We start from the raw sequence: 21,916 nt of genomic DNA, 5'->3' as shown, positions 1-21,916 counted from the left end.
AAGCTTTATTCCATAATCTATAAATTGAGAGGAAAAAACATACCTAAAGCTTAATTAAAATGTTAGGCAAAAATCTCACCACTGTCTGCACGCAGCAGTGCTTACAGTAAACATCACCTGGCACTGCTAGCACAACTGTCTTAGGTCTCATCTCAAGCCAACATAAACAGAAGTCTGAGATAAGCTTTTAACATAATCTTGATATTCAAATGACTGATGCTATATAATAGCGGAGAATTTTCAAACTATAAATTATTTCCAAGACTCTCATGGGAAAAAATTGACTCTCAGTTTCTCTTAGCCTATTCAACTGTTAGCTTGCTTGTTCTTCTCTCTTCATTCATTTTTTTTCTGTTAAAGTTAATATTCCCTCTCCAACAAGTATTAAACTAAGGATTGTTTTGAATTCCTCTCCCAATATTTAAACCATATAAACTGTAATGAGATCTATGCAGTCATAAATAGAAAAACATAATAACTTATCAATTGTGAATGGAAAACACACAGAAAGGAAGTTACTCATCACCCTTTCAAGGTGACAAAAGAGAAAGAAAGACATCGCATATGTAATAAGTTTAAGGACTTTGCAGGAATAAACTCTCAACACAGCCCAGACTCTGGACAACTTAACAGTGCTGAAGAACATTATGTTTGCAATATTTAATCAAATCTTAGGCAAAGAATATCTATGTTTAAACAAATATAATTACAATTCATAAACTCATTCACAAAGAACAAAGACTTCTTCAAAGAACAACAACAAAACAACAACCTCGAAAACTTAAGCAAGCCAGGTGATCTTTTTGAGACTGACTCTCAGGCAGGCCACACTGGCCTGAAACTCACGTGTGGGGCCCTGCCTCTCCCTTCGAGTCCTCGCCATGAGTGCAGAGAAGACAGGCATGCGCCCCCACAAGTTTATGTCGTCCAAGGCTTATGGCGCACTAGACCAGTGCTTTACCAAATGAACATCTCAGCCAGAAATCAGTATTTTTAAAACATTTTCCCTTACTGGTCAAGTTCCGTTAAAGTGACTTAAATACTCCATTCAAACTTCTTCCAGAAAATGGCACAAGTATTGATGAAAACCCTAGATTATCATCTAAGACAAAAGTCTCATTTTCACAAGAAGGAGAGCAATGCAGAAGTAAAACCTTACAGACGCAAACACTCACTTTCTATTGGGAAGCACCGAGAGGGGCACAGTCAGTGTAGGATCCACCTGCATTACAAGTACTCATCACGTGCTCCCACTTGCAGTTTGGAGGTCAGAGACAAACTAACTATATTCTAACTTTATCAGCTTAGAAAAGCCAGAGATCCAGGTCAAGTGAATGACAACATAACTGAAATACTAGAAATTCAACTTTTAATGTGGCTCACCAATGGTTCAAAACGCCACTAGCACGAATTTCACACCTGCAAAAGTACACATGTGATCATCCTCAAAAACCAATACGATCAGTGTTCTGGTGGCTCAGAGCTTCATCACCAGTTAGGTGATCTCCCTGAGTGACTGCCTAGCAGACACGTATGCTAGAGCACACTATGCTTGCCATGCGCCGGCAGGCGAGTGATCCACAACTAAGCGTTTTTAGGCTTCTTTAATGCTAACATGGATAACGCTAAAACTGATCGGGTTTTTAATATAATTTACAATATGAATAAAATATTTAAAAGATATTTAACTAACTTTCACTTCATGTATCTATGAAAATTATAAAAAACATAATGGTTAAATTTCACATATATAAAATGTAAGCATATATATATATGCTTTCTTGAACAAGTTGCAGAAAATACATCTAATATTATTATATATAATATATAACTCATATGCCAAAATACTTATAAAATAAATTTAAATTTATTAAGTTTTTTATTTGTGTCTCTAAGAATGTATGTGTGGAAGTCAAGATCAGTCCTTTCTTTTTACCAGGCAGGTCCAGCAAATCAAACTCACATCAACTTTGTGGGCCGCACCTACACTGTCAATGTGATTATTTCACTGGCCACAAGAAAAACTTTAATAGGCTTAACTATAGGTTGGGCGGTAGTGGAATGAAAATATCATCCTATAATATTTTATATTTCATAAAAATGCAATTGTGTTACTTGTGTCGCTAATAATTACAGAAAAAAGTTTGTAAATCAAACCTTCACTTTCTGTTTAGTGCCTTAGTGTATAATCTTAAAGCACCTTTCTGTTAAAAACAAGAGGAATTATGGGCCATAAACAGTATATTCATACTGAAGAACATGGCACCTCATTTTTGAATACCCAGTTTAAAAAATAGTAACTGGGCTGGACAGAGAACTCAGTTTAAAGCATTGGCTGCTCCCTAGAGGACCTGGGTTTGATTCTTAACACCTACATGGTGATTTAAAACCATCTGTGACTCCAGTTCCAAGGGATCCAACAACCTCTTCTGGCTTCCATGGGGACAAGGCATGCATGTGGTGCACACTCATAGATGCAAGCAAAACCCTGCCACACATACATTTTTAATTTAAAAGAAATTACCCAAAGTGGCTCAGCTGTGAAGAGCACTTGGTCCCCAAGAGTGAGTGCAGCTGCACACCAGCCTGTCACATTGTGCTTGACACCTGTATCTTACTGCTTAGCCACTCTAAAGGCAAGTGAAATATCTTTACAACTTTCAAAGGGATTTGTTCATATATGTATTTTTGAAAAGTGTTGTCTGTATCCCAGAGTGACCTCGAAGTCGCTATGTAGCATGGACTCATGTTTCCTACCGCCACTTCCTAAGTTCTGAGACTATGAAAGGTGCATCATCATATGGAACAGGAATCTATTTTGACTTTAATACATTTTCAATTGCTAGCTATAAGTCACTTCCTACAGGATTAATAACTTCAGACTCTATCCTAAAATATGATGTAGTGTCAACTTTCTCATGACTGTACTGGTAATACCTTTTTTTTTTCCATTTCAGATTTAATTATAAAATTAAAAATCAATACATGGTAAGGGGTCTCAAACGCATTTCTTTATTATTAATTTTCAAAGATGAAAGCTAAGGAAAAGTATTTCTAGTTAGCACAGACACATAGGTTGTAAATATCTATTTATATAAAGAAAAAGCCACACCCACCTTGCAAAAAGACAGTTTCAGCCAAGAGGACAGCAGCATGAGTTAAACAAAGAAGAAGGGGCACACAGGAGAAAGGTCATGGGAAATAAAGACACGTACTGCCAAGCTGAGAGCCTGAGTGCCGTCTCCAGGACCCACATGGCAGAAAGAGAAAATGGACTTCCCAGATTTTTGGGGCTCCACACATACATGGTATTCAAGCATATGCATATACACACCACACATGAAAAATGCAAAAGAGAAAAAATAGTTTAATAAACCTTCAATAGCAAGACCACTGTTTGGCCTCTTGATGGAGAATTTGATCTAAAAAAACTATAGTCTAAAGTTTTGATGGCTGGGAGGTTTTTCCCAACACTCTCACTTTGTAGCCCTCCCACCTAAGGAACCTAGGCCAGACTCCAACTAGTGGCAAAACTAACAGCAATCTAGCTGCCTTGGGCTCCTTAGTGTAAAACCACACTCGGCTAGACAAAAGTTACTCTCACAGTATGTATGTATATGAACACACGCACACGCGCACGCACACGAGCTTTATGATGGGAGAGGTTCTGAGCCTTTTTAGGGTAACAATGTGCCCAGTGTCTTCATAATACTTCTCATTTGCCACACTAAACCAAATCGAAGAAGGACTTCTACTTTATAAATAGACACATTTGAAGGATTCAGTAAGACTACCTTAGTACAGTGCTAGCAATGTAGCTTAATCCGGAGGGTGCCTACCTACAGTAACGGAAGCCAATGGATTCTGCCCTAGGGCCTTTGTCCTGCCCAAACCAGGGCAGAGGCATAAAGGTATCTAATCTCAGCGAGTATGGAGATGGAAACAGGTGAAACAGGAGATCGAGGTCATACTGCATCTCAGCCAGCTCCTCTTGGTCTACCTGGGCTTCATGAGACCTCAAAACAATAGAAGAAGAGTTTAACAATATCTTCACAGAGGCTCGAAAGACTACTCACAGGTTTGAGAACACCTGCTGTTCTTTCAGAGGACACACGTAGCAATTCACATCTGTAACTCCACTCCCAGGGGATCTAACACTCTCTTTTGACCTCTGTGGGCACCAGCTGAACACACTCGCATAGACATGCATGAAGATAAAGCACCCATACACACAAAAATAAATAATTTTAAAATAACACCGTAATACTAAATAAGCATTAAAAACATACACATATAGCCAGGTGTTGTGGTGCATGCCTTTAACCCTAGTACCCAAACTGCAAAGGCAAGCAGATCTTTATGAGTCTGAGTCCTGCCTCATCTAGAAAGTGAGTTCCAGACTAGCAGGGGCTATAAAATGAGACCCTTTCCTTAAAACACATACAGACACACACACACACGCGCACACGCACGCACACACACACACACACGTTTCCTTGTTTGTTTGTTCGTTTGTTTGTTTGGAGATAGCCTCAGCTGGCCTAAAACTTGAAACTCAATATTTTCCTGTAAGGCAGCCTAAAGTCCAAAACTAGAATTATTGGCATGTACTATTATGCTCAGATTTTATTTTAGTTTATTTTGATTTTAATTGTGTGTGTGCATGTATATCTATGTATGTCACATGTATAGGGGTGCCCTCAGTTAAGATTCCATGGAGCTGAAGTCACAAGCAGTTGTGAGCCCTGATGCAGGTGCTGGGAATCAAACTTGGATCCTCCAGAATATTAAGATGTCTCTTAACTACTAAGCCATCTTGCCAGCCCCCGATGCTTTTCATATTTAATTAGGTGCATGCCCATGTGCCTCTGTTTGTGTGTGTGTGTGTGTGTGTGTGTGTGTGTGTGATGTGAATACAGGTACAGATGTCCATGAAGTCTGAAGGACAGTGTTAAAGTCCCCAGAGCTGGAGTTACAGGTAGTTATGAATCACCTGTTATGAGTGCTGGGAAATGAACTCAGGTACTCTGCAAAAGCAGTGCACACTTTTTAACTGTGCAGCCATCCTCCAGATATTATTTTTATATAATATACCACAATTGGACAAATGTCTATTGCATGCTATACAAACTCTTCAAATCTTGTTTTAGGATTAGACACTATCATCCCCATCTTAAATCCAATACTATTTTCAATATAGTACCAGGGTTTTTCTCACATCAATCTGAGAAAAACCATTAACAATGACAATGCCATTGAAAAGTATGTAGTATCACTTAATGTTAAAAACAACATCTTTGTTAACATCGTACACCCTGCCTAACAAATGTGGTGTTTTACCAAGTTTGTATCAGAAATATAAATAACCCCCATGTCTCCTCTGCACACCAAAGTAAACAGGCATAAGTTTGGGGATTATAGAACTCTGAAGCACTTGTACCTATACAAACTACTTACTATTTTAATTAAATTAAATGTATTTTTTTTTTTTTGAGACAGGGACTTATAGCTCAGGCTGGGGCCTCAAGCTCCCTATAAAGCTGAGGACTTAAAGGTCTGTACCACTTGCACCCAGTTTATGCAGTGCTGAGGGACCAAACCCGGGGCTTTGCACATGCATGGGAACAAGCTTAACTACCAGCTGAGGTACATCCCCTGAGGTGACAATGCTTTACCTTCTGTTTTGGTTTATGACATGCAGTGCTGCTGATATGCACTTGCTATGTTGATTAGACTGTTCTGAGTTTGCTGCAGTCCTCCCTCCCTCCCTTGGCTCCAGATAGCCGAGGTTTATAAGTCTATGCCACCCCATATCTAGCCAAGTACTCTTAAATATCTAAAAAGCATTACCAAGATAAAATATAAAACCAAAAACTCATTACTTGGGAAACGAAAGAACCATCATAAACTCCTTAAATAATATTTTCTAATATGAATAAAGATTAAAACTTTACCATTTTTTATAGATGCTGGCTATGTAAAATCTGGTAAAATCCACTTACTTCTACCTCCCAAGTGTGTATGTTGAGATTAAAGGGGTGCAGCACTGGGCTGGAGAGATGGCTCAGTGGTTAAGAGCACTGGCTGCTCTTCCAGACGTCCTGAGTTCAAATCCCAGCAACCACATGGTGGCTCACAACCATCTGTAATGAGATCTGATGCCCTCTTCTGGTGAGTCTGAAGACAGCTACAGTGTACTTCTATATAATAAATAAATCTTAAAAAAAAAAAAAAAAGGGGGGGGGGGTGCAGCACCATGCCAGGCTGGAAAGCTCCTTTTAAACAATTGAGTTTTACAACCGTTCAGGTTGACGCGGGCTTACTGCTTTGCAGTGTCACTTATCTGAGTCATGCACAGTGAGAGTGAGAGCGGTCAATTGAGTCATGCATGCACAGTGAGAGTGAGAGCGGTCACCTGAGCTTTGAGTCCCAGCTGTTAGCTACTCAAGGACACTTAGGCAGGTAAATCAGTGCCTCGTCACTTAAAAGAATTTCCACAACCTTAGCTTATGGTAGAAAACACTGTAGCTTGCCTTTCAAAAAATATTAAGACAGCTACAGTGAGTACCTATAATTCCAAAGTTTATATCTAGAAACCTAAAAATGAAATACTTAATTTTCAAGAAAATTATGCTGAGGGCTGTTAGTGGTTAAAAGAGCTGACCTAGAGAGCACCCGGCTTGCTTCCCTGCTCACAATCATCTGTAACTCCGGTTCAACAGTTCATGTCTTTTCATTTTTTTAAACCCCTGCTGGTGGCAGCCACATACAGTGCTGCACTTACATACATACAGACAAAAGATTCATACACATAAGAGTAAAATAAATCTTTAAAAATAGTTTTAAAAAATCTTTTAAGAAAGAAAATGATGCTCTGTTTGTGACAGACCCCATGTTGGCCTGTGTTCACTATGTATAAATTTGGGGTGACCCTGACCCCTTAGATTCATGATCTCACCTGGCAAATGAACAATGCTTTAAGAGCTCTGGGGAACTTCCCAGTCATTTTAGTACTTACCTGCTGAATAATTTTGGAGGTTTTCTGAAGATTTTCTCTGGGAGGGACTTTACCAAATAATTTCCATCCAGGAGCACTATGGACAACTGATTTGAGTTCCTTTGTCCTTTTTGGGAAAAGGTTTCTGAAACACAGAAAATTTACATGAATTGTTTTCCATAACCAGAAAATTTTTAATTAATAATTAAAAAAGCAAATTTATTTCCAGAGCAAATTTAAAATATTTTAAATAAAATTATCCCAAATACTTATACAAATATTGCTTGTAATAACACAGTTAAGACTATCTGACTTATACAAAGGTTTTAGTAGAATCAGCCATATAAATTTTTTTTAAGGTAGAATATCTGATACTCAGGCTGACTTCCAGCTACCTACATAGCCTATGATGACACTGAACTCCTGATCTTCCTGACTCTACCTCCCAAATACTAGGATTATGATACACGCCACTATGCCTAGGTACCAATAAAAATACTGACAAGATTAACAATAAGGAAAAGTGAGACCCATAAATTAAATATATTTACTTTAATTACATGATTCAGATACTTGATTACAAAGGCCAAGAATACAGGTGGTAGGAATCGAACCTAGGCCCTCTGCCAGAATAAGAGCTCTTAATTACTTAGTCATCTCTCTAGTCCCACGTAATGAAATATTTTGAAAATACGATTTAGTTACTCTTGTAATGCTTTTTAAATTTTTGTAATAAAAGTACACCTCCTGCTGTCCCACCATTACTGACTGCTTTTCCTAAAACAACTATGTACCAGAGCTTATTGCAGAGGCCAGCAGACAACCACAGAAGAAAATTCTCTTACTGAAAATCTAAGAAAAAAGATGCGGGGGGAGAAAGAAAAGGAGGGAAAGACAAGCAATTTCAAACCATAATACAAGCTCTATTAATTTTGTTTATTACTACATTTATTGATTTTTATTGTGTGTGTGTGTATGTATGTATACATGCTTGTGACATGGTGTGTGTCAGTGGGAGTCAGAGGACATCTTGGGTAAGTTGCTTCTCTATTCCTTCTGTGGGTTCTAGGGGACGGAATTTGGGTTGTTAAGCTTAGTGGCAAGTTCTTCTTCCCACGAAGGCATCTCATTTGCCCCTGTGGTTGAGTCACTTAAAATGTTTGATATGTGTACGCACTTTATTAACTATACCTCACAGCTCCACATTCATCTTTCAAAATATGTTTCGTGGAAATAGAAATCTTGAAGCATTTCTTTTTAAAAGAATGAAGTTTTGTTCAGCTTTCTCAGTAGGAGGCACCTGGAGGACGGTGACTGAGAAAGGGGGCTTTTCTTTCCTGTGGTTTCTAGCTGCAGCACAATGGGCAGTGATACGGCCATGGTCCACTCAGGGGACATACGCCCAGACTTTGTAGTTAGTCCCTCACCAAACTGACAGGCTCATCCTGGAGATGGCATCTGTGCAACCCTCTGCCCTTGGCAGCTGACCCAGCCTATTAACAGCAATGTGCCAGTTCTCTCTCCCCAAACTCACCTGTGCCTTGGCCCCAGACAACTGTGCCAGACTCTCTCCCCTATTATATTCCTTTCATTCCAAAAGTCCTCCTTCTGTCCACATTAATAAACAGAGGAAGAAAACCTCCATTGTCATAGTTTATGTAAAGAACTATTGAAAGTGACACCAAGAACAAAATTCCTAAAGTAATAGTAATTCTGAGCTGAACTTAATCAAATTTAAATATCTGTACTTCAGAATACATCACTACCACAAAGTAGACAGCATATGAAACTCAGGTCATCTCATCCACCAAAGCAGAACTAAACTAGAAATAACTGGAGGGGTTGGGGATTTAGCTTAGTGGTAGAGCGCTTGCCTAGGAAGCGCAAGGCCCTGGGTTCGATCCCCAGCTCCGAAAAAAAGAACCAAAAAAAAAAAAAAAAAAGAAAGAAATAACTGGAAATAACTATATAACTTTGAAGAAGCCCAAACAATAAAATTATTATTGAATGATGTTATATCACTCTAACCACTCTAGAAAATATAGGAAGCCACTGAGAGCTAAAGGGTATCAGGAAAAATGCAGGAGCTAAATGAAAATATTAACACATAGACAGAATGCCTCCTATATCAAGAGTTTAAAAAGAGACACTGAAGAGACAGTTTAGCTGTTGAAGAAGCTCACGTTGGTTTTCAAGAGGGCCCAAGTTCAATTCCCAGCACCCATGTCAGTCAGTCCACAACTGCCTATAACTGCAGCTCCAGGGGATCCAGCACCTTCTTTAGCGTCCTCACACTCTGATTCATGTACACAAAATATGCCTATACTTTCTGAGTATCTTATTTATTTATTTGTTTATTTATTTATTGAGATAGATCTCTCTGGCTATCCTGCAATTCACCATGTAGAATGGTATGAACTTGAACTCACAGGGATCTACCTACCTTTGCCTCCTAATAACTGGGACTAAAGGTAGTGTGTATGTCTTTTAAAAAGACTACTGTTTTGAGAACTTGAGAATTGGCTCAGTGGCTAGGAGCACTTGTTACTCCTGCAGATGACCTGGGTTTGACTCCCTGGCTTACAACTACCCATAACTCCAGTTCCAGTGGGTCCATCACCCTCTTCTGGCCTATGCTGGCACCAGGCACACATGTGGTACATAGTCATATGTGTAGGCAAAATACTCATGCACATAAAAGCAAGTGCATCTTTACTTTGTCCACACACCACCCCAAAAAGATAGACTGAAGGAGGAATATACCTAACGCTGACTTCTGGCATCTGCGCACACGCATGCACACACGTAAGTACATGCATGGTCAAAATTTGACTCTACATTTTACCCAAATTAGATTACAACTATTAAGTAGCCAGGTGGTGATGGATCAAGCCTTTAATCCCAGCACTTGGGAGACAGAGGCAAGTGGATCTCTTCAAGTTGGAGGCCAACATGGTCTACAGAGCTAGTTAAGACAGCTAGTTAAGAAGTTTAATAGCATAAGCGAATAGAAAAACGTAAATTAGAACTACAGTGAGTGAGTAGAGAGACAGATTAGTGCTTAAAATACTGAGTCTCTCCAGAGGACCCAGGTTCAGTTCCCAGTACTCACATGGCAGCTCACAACTTTCTTTCTTTTTTGTAATGATTTATTATTTAATTTTATTTTATGTACATTGGTGTTTTGCCTGCAAACACTCCAAAAGGTTGTATCCTTTAAGATTTCCACTAGCAATGTAAATGGACTCTTATTTTTCTCATATCTATCATTGTGAGAATTACAATTTTTAGAATTACAGTTCCTATCAAAGATGTGATGTTTCATTGTATGATTTAAATTTGTTTTAATTATTTGTCAGAATCCATCTAAGAGAGACAAAAGGACAACACAATTTTCAGAAGATGGCCCATCATTTTGCATGGCTGTGATGGATAAACTCTAAAATTGCAAGGCTTTTAGAGAGTTATCTCAGAACTGATTCTTGTTATTGGGTTTCCTGTTACTGTTAAATAGCATAATGATCCCTAAGCATTAGCCCGCCCTATTGGACAGATTTCCTGCAGATCAATGAAGATGCACTCTCCTGTAGTAAGGCTATGCAGACAAGTAGATGATTGCTTAATTCCTAATAATTATTCTATAGAATTCCTAACTTATACAAGTGATTTCGAGCCCCCTATAGAAGGGCTGCATTTAGGGCTCTGTAAACCTTTATGTGTCATTAGCTGATTGCACTAGGATAAAAAGCAGGCTTGAAACATATTTATAATCAGGGAAAACATTCCTTCCAAGCAGTTGTGAAAACATTATCTGATAACTAAGATCATAAACAGGGAGTGTACAACTGATTGTAGTGAAGGACAAAAGAATAAATGTTGTCTGATTTATCTACACAAAACCTCAAAACTAATGAGACACTAGGCAGATGATTTGCCTCTTGACAAAACCATGCAATCTTAAGACCTAAGAATTATTGTTTTAAGCTCTTAATGACCTGTGGAGCTAGTGGCAGATAATGAATGCTTAATTCAATAACTAGTTTTAATGGAAATATATGTAAACATCTCTGTTGTAACATTTTATTCAATTCATGATTTGAATTTATGTTTGAACGTGTGAACTTTTGAAAAAAGATGATTAGAATACCATGTGATCAAGTATCCTGAGAAAGTGGGATAGTGAGACAGAGAGAGACAGGGGGGAGGGAGGAGGGAGGGAGGGAGGGAGGGAGAAAGGGAGGAGAGCATGAGTTGGGGTAGAAGATGTAACGAACTAGAGGCCCCCAGTTAGATGGCGGATCCTGGCCACCACCGGAGGATTTAATTTGGTATGGCTTATTAATTAGGATGTCAGTAGTTGTGCCCAGTGACTGTGTTACTTGTTGAGTCTAAACTAAGTTTGTGTGGTGTTTTCCTTCACACTGCCGCTCAACTGAGGTTAAGAGAAAGGTACTTGGAACATGCAGAATTTGGATGCGTGGGTGTGATAGCGACCTGCCAAGGGAACTTACCAGGTGGAAACATTTCGAGAGCTTTGGGCCAGAGAGTCTGCCGAGTCTGGCTGGGAATGTGAGCATAGTGCACAATAAGAGAGCCACGAGATTGGCAGGCACTACATGAGGCTAGCTATAGAAACAGCAAGACCGCTGGGGCCCGAGATGGTGCCTCTCCTTTTTATTATTAACACAACAGGTATGAGCCAGTGCGATGGCTCACTGGGAATGGGGGCTTAGCATGTATCAGGCCTGATGACCTAAACTCACCGAGCAGAAGGAAAGAACCTACTCTTACAAGTTACCCTGATTTCCCCTCTGCACATGCATTAGTGCTTGGCCCCCTCCCCCCCACACAAATAAAATGTTAATGTTTAAATGCAAGAATAATAAAATATTGAGCTGTTAATATTTTAACATTTTTACATTTTTAACAGAAAAATTGTACGATTATCTCAGTAGTTTGGGGGGGGGTTGTTGTTTTTTGTTTTGTTTTTAGCTTGGTTTTGGTTTTTGAGACAGGGTCCCTCCACATAGCTATCATTGTCCTGGAACTCACTAGGCAAACCAAGCTGGCCTTGAGCCTGCAGAGCTCTGCCTGTGTATGTCTGGATGTTTTGTCTACATGTAGCATGCATGCATGTGTATGAGCCACATGTGAGCACTGCCCAGAGCCCAGGACTGAGTCCCTGGAGTTACAGGTGGTTGGAAGCTGCTGTCGGTGCTGGGAATCAAACCTGAGTTACCTGGAAGAGGAGTGAGTGCTCTCAACTGTGAGCTATCTCTCCGGCCCTTAATATAGATTATTCTTGATAAAATGTCAAAAAAATTGTTTTGAAATCAGAAACAAGACAAGGACACTACCCTCCCTACTCCTTTCCATTATATTGAAGGTTCTTAGTAAAATAAGGTAAGAAAAAGAAATGAATGAGAGAAAGATTGGAAAGGAAGAAGCAAAAGTCATAATTACAGATAAAACAAAAATCAGCTTTTGATTCTATATCCATCAACGGCAGTTGAAAATGTAAAATTTAGCAAGATCCAATAACAAAGAAAAATACAGCTGGGGATTTAGCTCAGTGGTAGAGCGCTTGCCTAGGAAGCACAAGGCCCTGGGTTCGGTCCCCAGCTCCGAAAAAAAGAACAAAAAAAAAAAAAGAAAAATACAAGTAAGTTAACTTGGAATGAATCTAACAAAATTTTATAAAAACTTAACTGAGTCAGGTGTAGGGGTGCAGGCACTCAATGAGGCAGCAGCCTTATGAACAGAGTGAGTTCCATGACACCCAGAGCTAGGTAGAGAGACCCTATCTCAGAAGGCAAACATGGAGAACTCAATGGAGAAAACTGAATGATATGATCATGCTGAAAAACATTAAGGATCTGGAAACAGGGCCGGGGGTGGCCTGGCATGGAAAAGCACTACAGATCTACAGCAGAACGATCACAAGTTTGAAGCAAGTCTAGACTCCATACAGTGAGTTAGAACGGGCAGCCTGGTGGGCAAGGCTGCTTCAAAACAAACAAGGAAAAATGAGCAAACAGTGAAACAAAGGAAGACAGATCAGAATAGCAACTGCTGTTCAGGCTATGAGATTTCTTTTTTTTTTTTTTTCTTTTCTTTTTTTTCGGAGCTGGGGACCAAACCCAGGGCCTTGCGCTTGCTAGGCAAGTGCTCTACCGCTGAGCTAAATCCCCAACCCCGCTATGAGATTTCTAAGCCTGGACAAAGGGTTCATCAATGCATATTGTATATAATGATAATTCATATATTACTTATTTGATTTTTTAATTTATTCACTTATGTCCATGTATATGTGTATGCTTTGCATGAATGGGGGCTGAAATATTGTTCCTTCCATCCATCAACTATAAATATGTATATGTATGTGTAAAGTTAGTGTGAGTGGGGGTTGGAACACTGTTCCTTCCACCTATCAACTATGTGTAGTATGTATACATGTAAAACTTGTCTGGGTGTGTGTTGGAGCTTGCCCTATCCACCAATTGTGTGTATATGTGTATGTATGTATGTGTATGTGAAAAGTGTTTGGAGCCTGCTTGCTGGAGCTTTGCTCTAAACATTCTATGTGTGAATGTGTATGTCGGTCTATAGTTATGTATGTATGTATGTATGTATGTATGTATGTATGTATGTATGTATTTGTGTGAATGAAGTTATTGGATTCTGCCTTTTGTTTCATCCACTTATTTGAGTGTGTGTGTTTGCGTGTGTGTGAGTGTGTGAGTGTGTGAGTGTGTGCGTGCATGCGTGTGAATTTTCTCTTTCCTTCTCTTTCTCGCCAGTCCCAAGGAGTTAAACGAGTTCTTTTTCTGATGGCCACAGGGAGTACCAGCCCCGGTAAATTAAACTTTGTTCACTCAGAAAAGTCTACTAAGTAATTTCTCTAATCACTGGCTGCCATTGATCTAGATCCACCCTTCCCAGCCCCCACAATCAGAAGCTCTAAGCACTGACCCCCAACAGCTGCCTGCCTCAGCTTATCCACATATGGATGCCAAAGCAAGTCATTGGCACTACACTACATGGGCCACTCTTTTTTCTGCCTCTAACTTTAGGCATAAATATCTGAGCCAAAATTGATAAACATCTCGTGATTTTATGTACTCCTCTTAGGGTTATTTTGCATCTATATTAACATTTATCTCACACATCACATTCGGGTACTCACTTGGTCAGAAGCTGTGGTGGCTTGAATGGAACCCACCACCACCATTACGCGCTGCCACAGGCTCATATATTTGAATGTTTAGCCATAAGGGAGTGGCACTGTTTGAAAAGGACTAGGAGGTATGGTCTTATTAGAGGAAGTGTGTCACTGCAGGTGGGCTTTAAGGTTTCAAAAGACCACACTAGGTCTAGTATCTCTCTTCCTGCTGCCTGTGGATTTATTTATGGAACTAACTCTCAGCTACTTTTCCAGGGCCATGTCTGCAGAGAAAACAAGTGTAAAACAACCAAAGCTGAGTGTGGTGATAACATCTCGGGTCCAGCACTTGGGATCACAGGCAGGATTATAAATCAAGGCCAGTGCAGGACACTTATCCTCAGGTCCTACATGGTAGGAAAGAACAGAACTACAGCTAATTGTTCTCTGACCTCCACACATGTTCTTTGCCTATACACCATCACTCACGCAAATAAATATAATTCTTATAGGATAAAAAATTGTAACAACAGTTACTGCATATCAGAAAAATTGTGAGTTACAGAACGGTGCACCCACCTAACATGCAGGAGACACAGAGTTCCAGTAGCTAGGGCAGCGGGTAACACACTTCCACCCAGCACCCAATTTACCGTTAGGCATCTTTGTCAATACATAAAGAGACTGGGAAACGGGAGGACTAATCTTCTCTTAACTCATTTCCCACCACTACCACCCTCCCATACACAACATGCTCACATATACACCTATCAGCACACAAATGCATCAACTTCAACCTTATTGATATATTTTAATCTTTCTAGCAAAAAGGAAGTTTAAAAAGAGAACTAAGGAACAGTACTAGTTAAGAAACAAAAGTTTGGTTTTCTGTATTGTTGAAAATATAAAAGAAAAAAGATGGCTCAGAAAAGTGGCTGTCCTAGAGGAAGCATGTTCCAAAACCAACACCCACATGGCAGCTCACAGCTATGACTCCAGTCCCAAGGGATCTGACGCCCTCTTCTGGCCTCCTATGGTACCAGGCATGCGTGTTTTGCAGAGACATAATTCAGACAAAACACCCTTATGCATAATAAATATTAAAAAATTAAAAAAGGAGGAGGAAGAAGAGGAGAGGCATACTGAGGAACACTGATGTTGGTGTAAGAAGGAAAGCAAAGGAAGTCTAGCAATGAACCCCCCCCCCCCCGTGTGCTTTCACCACAGCTGACAAATGACAGCTAGACCTTATCTTTTCACCTATCTCTGTGCGTTGTACTCCAAGATTTCTTCACTCCTTTTATCACAGGGATTAATGAGAGCGCATGTGTCTACTTTATCAAAGGAAAAAATGGTCAGTAAGGAACAAACCTTACTGATACAAGTTTTCTGCCTGTGGTTTCTTTTTAAGATTTTTTTTTTTAAATGTGTATGGGTGTTTTACCTACATGTATGTCTGCCATATCACATGTGGCAATCTCCACAGAGGCCAAAAGGTGTAGGATCTCTGGAACTGGAGTTGCATACAGTTGTAAGCCACCAAATATGGGTGCTGGGAACTGAACCCCAGTCCTTTAGAAAAGCAACAAGTACTCTGAACCTCGGAGCCACCTCTCCAGCCCCTGTCTCTGCAATTCCTTAAGTAATAAATCTCTAGTGGACCTCTAAGAATTTTAAGCCTACATAAGAGAAAAGGCATCGTAAGTAAATTTCATGATTTCTCAAACTGGAATTTGACAATATAAAAAACTGTAACTGCCTCCCTCTGACTCTCCTAACTGCCAACATATCATTGTATCAAAAAGACATGGCAACTACTCCAATCAAAACAGTAGAAGCTGGACAATGGAGGCACAGGCCTTTGATTCCAGCGCTCAGAGACAGAGGCAGGTGGACCTTAGAGGCTAGCCTGGTCTACGGAGCAAGTAGAACAAGTCCCCGACAGCCAGGGCTACACAGAGAAGCCTTGTTTGGTGTTAGCGGGGAGCACAGGTTTAAAAGACCAGAAACCATGGCCAGTTGTGGGAGCACATGCCTTTAATGCCAGCATGTTGGAAGCAGAGGTCTGCCTGGTCTAATACAGAGAGTTCCAAGTCAGGAAGAGAGACCCTGCCTCAAACAACAACAAAAATTGGAAATCATGACTTGATCTTCAAATTTGTTCCAGAAGAAGCTGATCTGCTAAGAATACATCAACTTCCTGATTTTTGTTCCTAAATTTCCCTGAAGAATAGAAGGCCAGAATGAACATGCTAGAGAAAGTACATCCCACACTCCCAGAGCCTCAAGTGCTGTCTCTTTAAAATCCAGTACACTGGCCATCCTGCAGTATTTTGGATTAAAAATCTGGCACAAAGATTGCTTACATTCTTTCCAAGGCTCAACTATTTTTCATTTGAAAAATACTTTCAGCAGACTACACCACACAAAGAATTTTCCTGTAAGAAACTTTAAAAAAAAACTATTTAATTCTAACATTTTTCTTTTTCAGGATGATGCTAGATCTTTGGCACTATTAAAAATTCTAAAAATTAAAAAAGAGTAAAGAGAAAATTTGAATATACAGTACTTAACAACCCTAACTATGTTCAGAGATTAGAATCATTTAAAAAGAAGAAAAAGTCATCACTTATTCTTTGTCAAAGAACAGAAATTACAGTCAGACATGATGACACACCTATAGTCCAAGCATGAGGGACATGGAGGCAGGAGGATACATATTTCAAGATCATCCCCTCCACAGAGGCAATGTGAGGCCAGCCTGGGCTGGAGAGATGGCTCAGCGGTTAAGAGCACTGACTGCCCTTCCAGAGGACCTGAGTTCAAATCCCAGCAACCACATGGTGGCTCACAACCATCTGTAATGGGATTGATGCCCTCTTCTGGTGTCTGAAGACAGCAACAGTGAACTTATAGATAATAAGTAAATAAATCTTTGAAGAAAAAAAAAAAGATACAGCCAACCAACCACAACGATGGCAACGCTGACAGTGAAAAGTGCCACTTGTGCGGTGTTTGAAGCTGGTGCGAGGGCTCCTGCTGCGACCTCATCACTTGGGAAGCTGATACAGGATGATCCCTGTGAGTCTGAAGCTACTCTAGGCTACAGAGCCAAGTTTCGGGACAATTTAGGTTACAAAGTTGGGTTCTAGTTGTTTTGTTTTAAGAATTTTAGCTGGGCATGGTAGTGCACACCTTTAATCCTACCACTCAGGAGGCAAAGACAGATAAATCTCTGAGTTCAAGGCCAGCTCTACAGAATTCCAAGGCCTTGTCTTAAAAAAAAAAAAAAAAAGGTAGGCACTGCAGAGCCCTCATACAGTAACGAAGGCAAAGGCTTTTCATAAATGGGACTGGAAAGATGACTTAGAGAAGACTCAAATTCCCAGCTCACACTGGGAAGCTTTCAGAGGCCTCTAACTCCAACTCCACTGTGTCCAAGACTCTGCTCTGGCCTTCTCCCGTATACAAGGACACACTAATAGACATAAATAAAGTTCTTCCTCAAGACTGAATGAAGGGAGAGGATGCAAGGGAAAGGATAAAATATACTACACTTGAAAGACAGTATCTTTATGAAACCCACCACTATATACAGTGAATAAACAAGGTAAGATACCTCCATAGTTAGTGTGCTTACATGGATGTGGAAGGCCACAAGCCGTATCAAATGAAATGCACACTTTGAAGCAATGGTGCACTTATAAGCAACTTTCTGGGGCAGCTATCTATAGTTTCCTGTAAGTCTCATGCTCAATGGCCTCACCACTTTGCAGACACAATGACTCCGGTTCTGTCCCTTGCCTTGATCATATCTAATAAGTACCTGTGAAAGTCTGTTTCAGATTACACTAATCTTGTTCCTGTGCTCTATCCGACAATCAAGATGATGCACCCTTCACTCCAGTTCCCATTTGTTCCATCCTATACATTGCTAATGCCTCATCTAAAGAGTCAGGATGATGGTTGAGGATTGCTGTCTGTATTAGGTGAGGGCAGGTACAAGATAAGCCTATAGCCTATGACTGGGCAGTGGAAAAAGAAGTCTGGCTGAGAGTTTTAGAGACCAGGAGGTAGACTCAGGGAGAAGGAAGATGGAGGAAGAGACGGACAAATCAGATCCATACGGCTTTAAATAGCCACAGGTAACCATGAGTATCATAGAGGGGACGGATTAATACAGGACAAATTGTCCAATCTAGGTGGGCAGCTTGTGTCAGTATCAATTGGCTCTGAGTTCACCGCGTGGGCGTTTTGTGGGTTGAGAATTTACTGATAGAAATCTGACTGATAATTACAAGCCTCTAGAGTTTTGATTTTGCTGGGTTATGGGGATTTGTGACAGTTAACCACAGAGGGCAGAGGGCTGGGAATGCGAGCAGAACCCACAGCAAGAGATCTGAGAGTTGGGCACTTGCTGCCTGGGGACCATGGAGACCTTGGGGGCGGGGAAATCACATTACTAGAGCACAGCCAGCACTAGCATGGGTGCTTTTTTATATTTCACCAAAACAGGTAGTGGCAAACAGCTTTAATCCCAGCACTTGATAAACAGAGGCAGGTGGATCTCTGAGTTCAAAACCAGCCTGGTCTACAGAGCAAGTTTCAGGACAGACGGGGTTATACAGAGTAACTCTGTCTTGAAAAATCAAAAGCAAAACAAATAAACAGTTCAAAAGGAAAAATTTTCTTTACTTTCTAGAATAAAGCTCAGTTGTACTCACATTAGGAAGTCACCTTTAACATATGTTCTTTCTCTTTAAAAATGTGTTTTGTAATGTGTACAGGAGTTTCATTTATGTGTGACTGTGTACCATATTTGGACCTGCAATTCAGGGAGGCCAGAAGAGTACATCAGCTCTCCTGGGACTGGAGCTATAGGTGTGAGGGGCTAAGTGGATACTAGGAATAGAATCTTGGTTCTTCCAGAACAGCCAATGCTCTTAATTGAGGCAAATCTCTAGGGTAGGGTGGAGGACAGACAGACACACATCATAGAGCCTGTTAGGGTTATCATTGCTGCAATGAAACATCACAACCAAAGCAATGTAGGGAGTAAGGGTTTATTTGTCTTACACCTCCATCTCTGTGCATCATCAAATGAAGTCAGGGTCGGAACTCAGAGCAAGAACCTGGAGGCAGGAGTTGATGCCCTTACTGGCTCCATGTCTTGCTTTCTCTGTGCCTTACTCTCTATGGCTTGCTCAGCCTGCCCTCTTATAGAGCCAAGACCACCAGCCAGGGGTAGTGCTACCCACAAAGGTCTCAGTCTGCCAGCATCAATCATTAATTAATAAAATGCCCTATAGACTTGCCTGCAGCCCAATCTTATGGAGCCATTTTCTCAATTGAGGTTCCCATCTCTCAAATGACTCTTGCTTGTGTCAGGATGGCATAAACCTAGACAGTACAGAGACAGAGAAACAAAGACACAGAGAGACAGAAACAGAGACCAAGAGAGACTCTGATTTATTTTATGTGTATGTAAATCTTAACACTGAATTAGCTCACTAATTCTCAAATTGGTTAACTGCCGTAACTACCACAATCTAGTTATAAAGCACCATACAGAAGGGACGTACTGATGCACAGACAACTCTGCACCCTTGGTGTTTTCCCATCTGTGTCCTTTCCCATCCACAGCAACAGCCTAATAGCTTCTCTGACACTTCCTTAACCCAAGGAATTCCTTACAAAATACAGTAAAGAGCTAGCTTTCCACACAAGTAGTTTCGTGTCATTTCACTTTCCTCACAGAAAAGTCGGGTTGCAAAGTTTACCCTTACCATGTTTGAGTAAAGTCCAATGACATAAATGTATGTCCTGCTTTATTAGCTATCCCCTCTGACGAAAACTAGTCTCACTTATTATTACTCAGTAACTCCAACAAGCACCTCTCCCTACTATAGCTGTCCCTAGTGCTTGGTTCCTCAAGTCCCAAAATACCTGCCGCAACTGCTACAAGTTACTGTTCTGAAACACAATCCTAGGCTTGTGTAGCTCTTGCCTGTTTGTGTTGTTGTTGTTGTTAAAAGGGAGGATCCTAGGCCTCTGGCTCAGTTGGCAGAATGCTTGCATGAAGCCCAGGGCTGATCCCAGCAGCATATGAAACCGATATGGTGGTACATGTCTGTATTCTCAGTGCTGAGGAAGAGGCCACAGACGATCAAGATGTCCTCAGCTCCACAACGAAGCCAGCTGAGCTATATGAGACCCTTAGTTCCCTTCTTCCCAACTCAAAATTACTAACCACTAATGAAGTGCCTTTGCTCACTGGCACATGGAGGCACAGCCTAGTAGTCCAGGCCTTTAACTCAGGAGGGTAAGGAAGGAGGACTGGTGGGTTCAGAGCTAGTCTGAACGAATTACTGAGAGCCTACCTTAAAATAAATGAAGATTAGAATGCACTTTTGTTGTGAGAACATTTGCCTAGCATGTATGAAAGTCTGAACCAATCCCCAAGACTGAGGCAAAGTTGATTCATGCACTACAATCCCCCTCATCGAATAGATTCACCCTACTTGGTCATATACATTTAGCTCCCACCTGTGTGGGTCTGGCTTTCACATTACTTCATTTACCTTGGGACCAATCATACTGATGAGTATTGTGCTGAACAAAACAAAAGGCTTAGTACTATTTCATATATAATTCTGTACATCTGCTATGTGTCTGTATTGTTGACAGCTTCATTCCAATCCAGTCCTCCTCATCTAGTAAAAAGGCAAGCTTGCTCTATAGTGAAGAATTTCCACATTTTTTACTCCAAAGTTAATTTTTGTTGTCTTGAAGCTGCTATAGCCTTCTTTTATAACACTAATCAGGGAATATTTTAAATACTGACTTTATAGAATATCAGTATCTTGTGGTTGAGGGGTGTGTGTGTGTGTGTGTGTGTGTGTGTGTGGGCATGCGCTCGTGTGTGTTAGGTAAAAACAGAGATTGCTGCTGGATTTCTTCCTCAGTCACTCTTCACATTATTTTTGAGACAGGGTCTCTTACCGCATTTAGAGCTCACCACTAGGCTCATTCCACCAGGCTCCCTAACCAGAGAATTCCAGGGATCTATCTATGTCTGCCTCCCACAGTACTAAGGTTTTATATTGGTGCTGGGTATCAGAACTCAATGTGCTCGAATAGCAAGCACTTTACCAACTGAACCATCTCCCCAGCCCTTCCCTTAAGTATTTATGGTTTTGGAGACCGGGTTTCTTTGTGTGGCTCTGGCTGTCCTAGAACTTGCCTCATAGAGTAGGCTGCCCTTGAACTCACAGAGATCGCCTGCCTCTGCCTCCTAGTGCTGAGACTAAAAGTATGCATCACCACCGCCCTGCCCTTAAGTTTTTAAATAAAATGTTTTATCTATTTTCTAATGCACAGTGTGTATAATGGCCCCAATAAAATTTCTTGAACAAATAAACAATAAGACGAGCTCATAAGAACTATGTGTGTTGGTTAGGCCTGGTAGGCAGGGCATAACCAAACTCTGAGTATTCAAGTGGAGGGAGTTCATAGCTAGCCTGGACTGCTTGCCTACATGCAAGCTTGTTCATGCAAACAAACAAGTCGTACAAGGAACTGACTTGGGTTTTTGGTTTTGTTTGTTTGTTTTGTGGTTCTAGAACGAATATCAAAGCTGATACTGTGCTCCAACATAACGAACACTCTAATGATATCTTTAGCAAGCTGATATTGTGCTCCAACATAACGAACACTCTAATGATACCTTTAGCAGGCTGCCAGGAGAAACTGAACTC

The 21,916-nt window shown here is 40.6% G+C and overlaps 1 protein-coding gene across 5 annotated transcripts in view; it reads right to left on the bottom strand.

Annotated features, from left to right (window-relative positions):
* Positions 1 to 21,916, bottom strand: part of Tbc1d12 (TBC1 domain family, member 12) — an 82,257-nt gene that overhangs the window by 48,140 nt on the left and 12,201 nt on the right. For all 5 annotated transcript variants that reach the window (XR_005492272.2, XM_006231335.5, NM_001377114.1 and 2 more), the window contains exon 2: positions 7,019 to 7,142. Coding sequence is in view for 2 of the 5 variants with exons in the window: in XM_006231335.5 (XP_006231397.1) it covers positions 7,019 to 7,142 (124 nt within the window). In the remaining 3 variants the exon portion in view is untranslated. The remainder of the gene's footprint in view (positions 1 to 7,018; positions 7,143 to 21,916) is intronic.

The sequence above is a fragment of the Rattus norvegicus genome, chromosome 1 (genome assembly GCF_036323735.1).
Source record: "Rattus norvegicus strain BN/NHsdMcwi chromosome 1, GRCr8, whole genome shotgun sequence".
Taxonomy (NCBI): Eukaryota; Metazoa; Chordata; class Mammalia; order Rodentia; family Muridae; genus Rattus; species Rattus norvegicus.
This window is presented reverse-complemented; position numbering and strand designations above follow the sequence as displayed.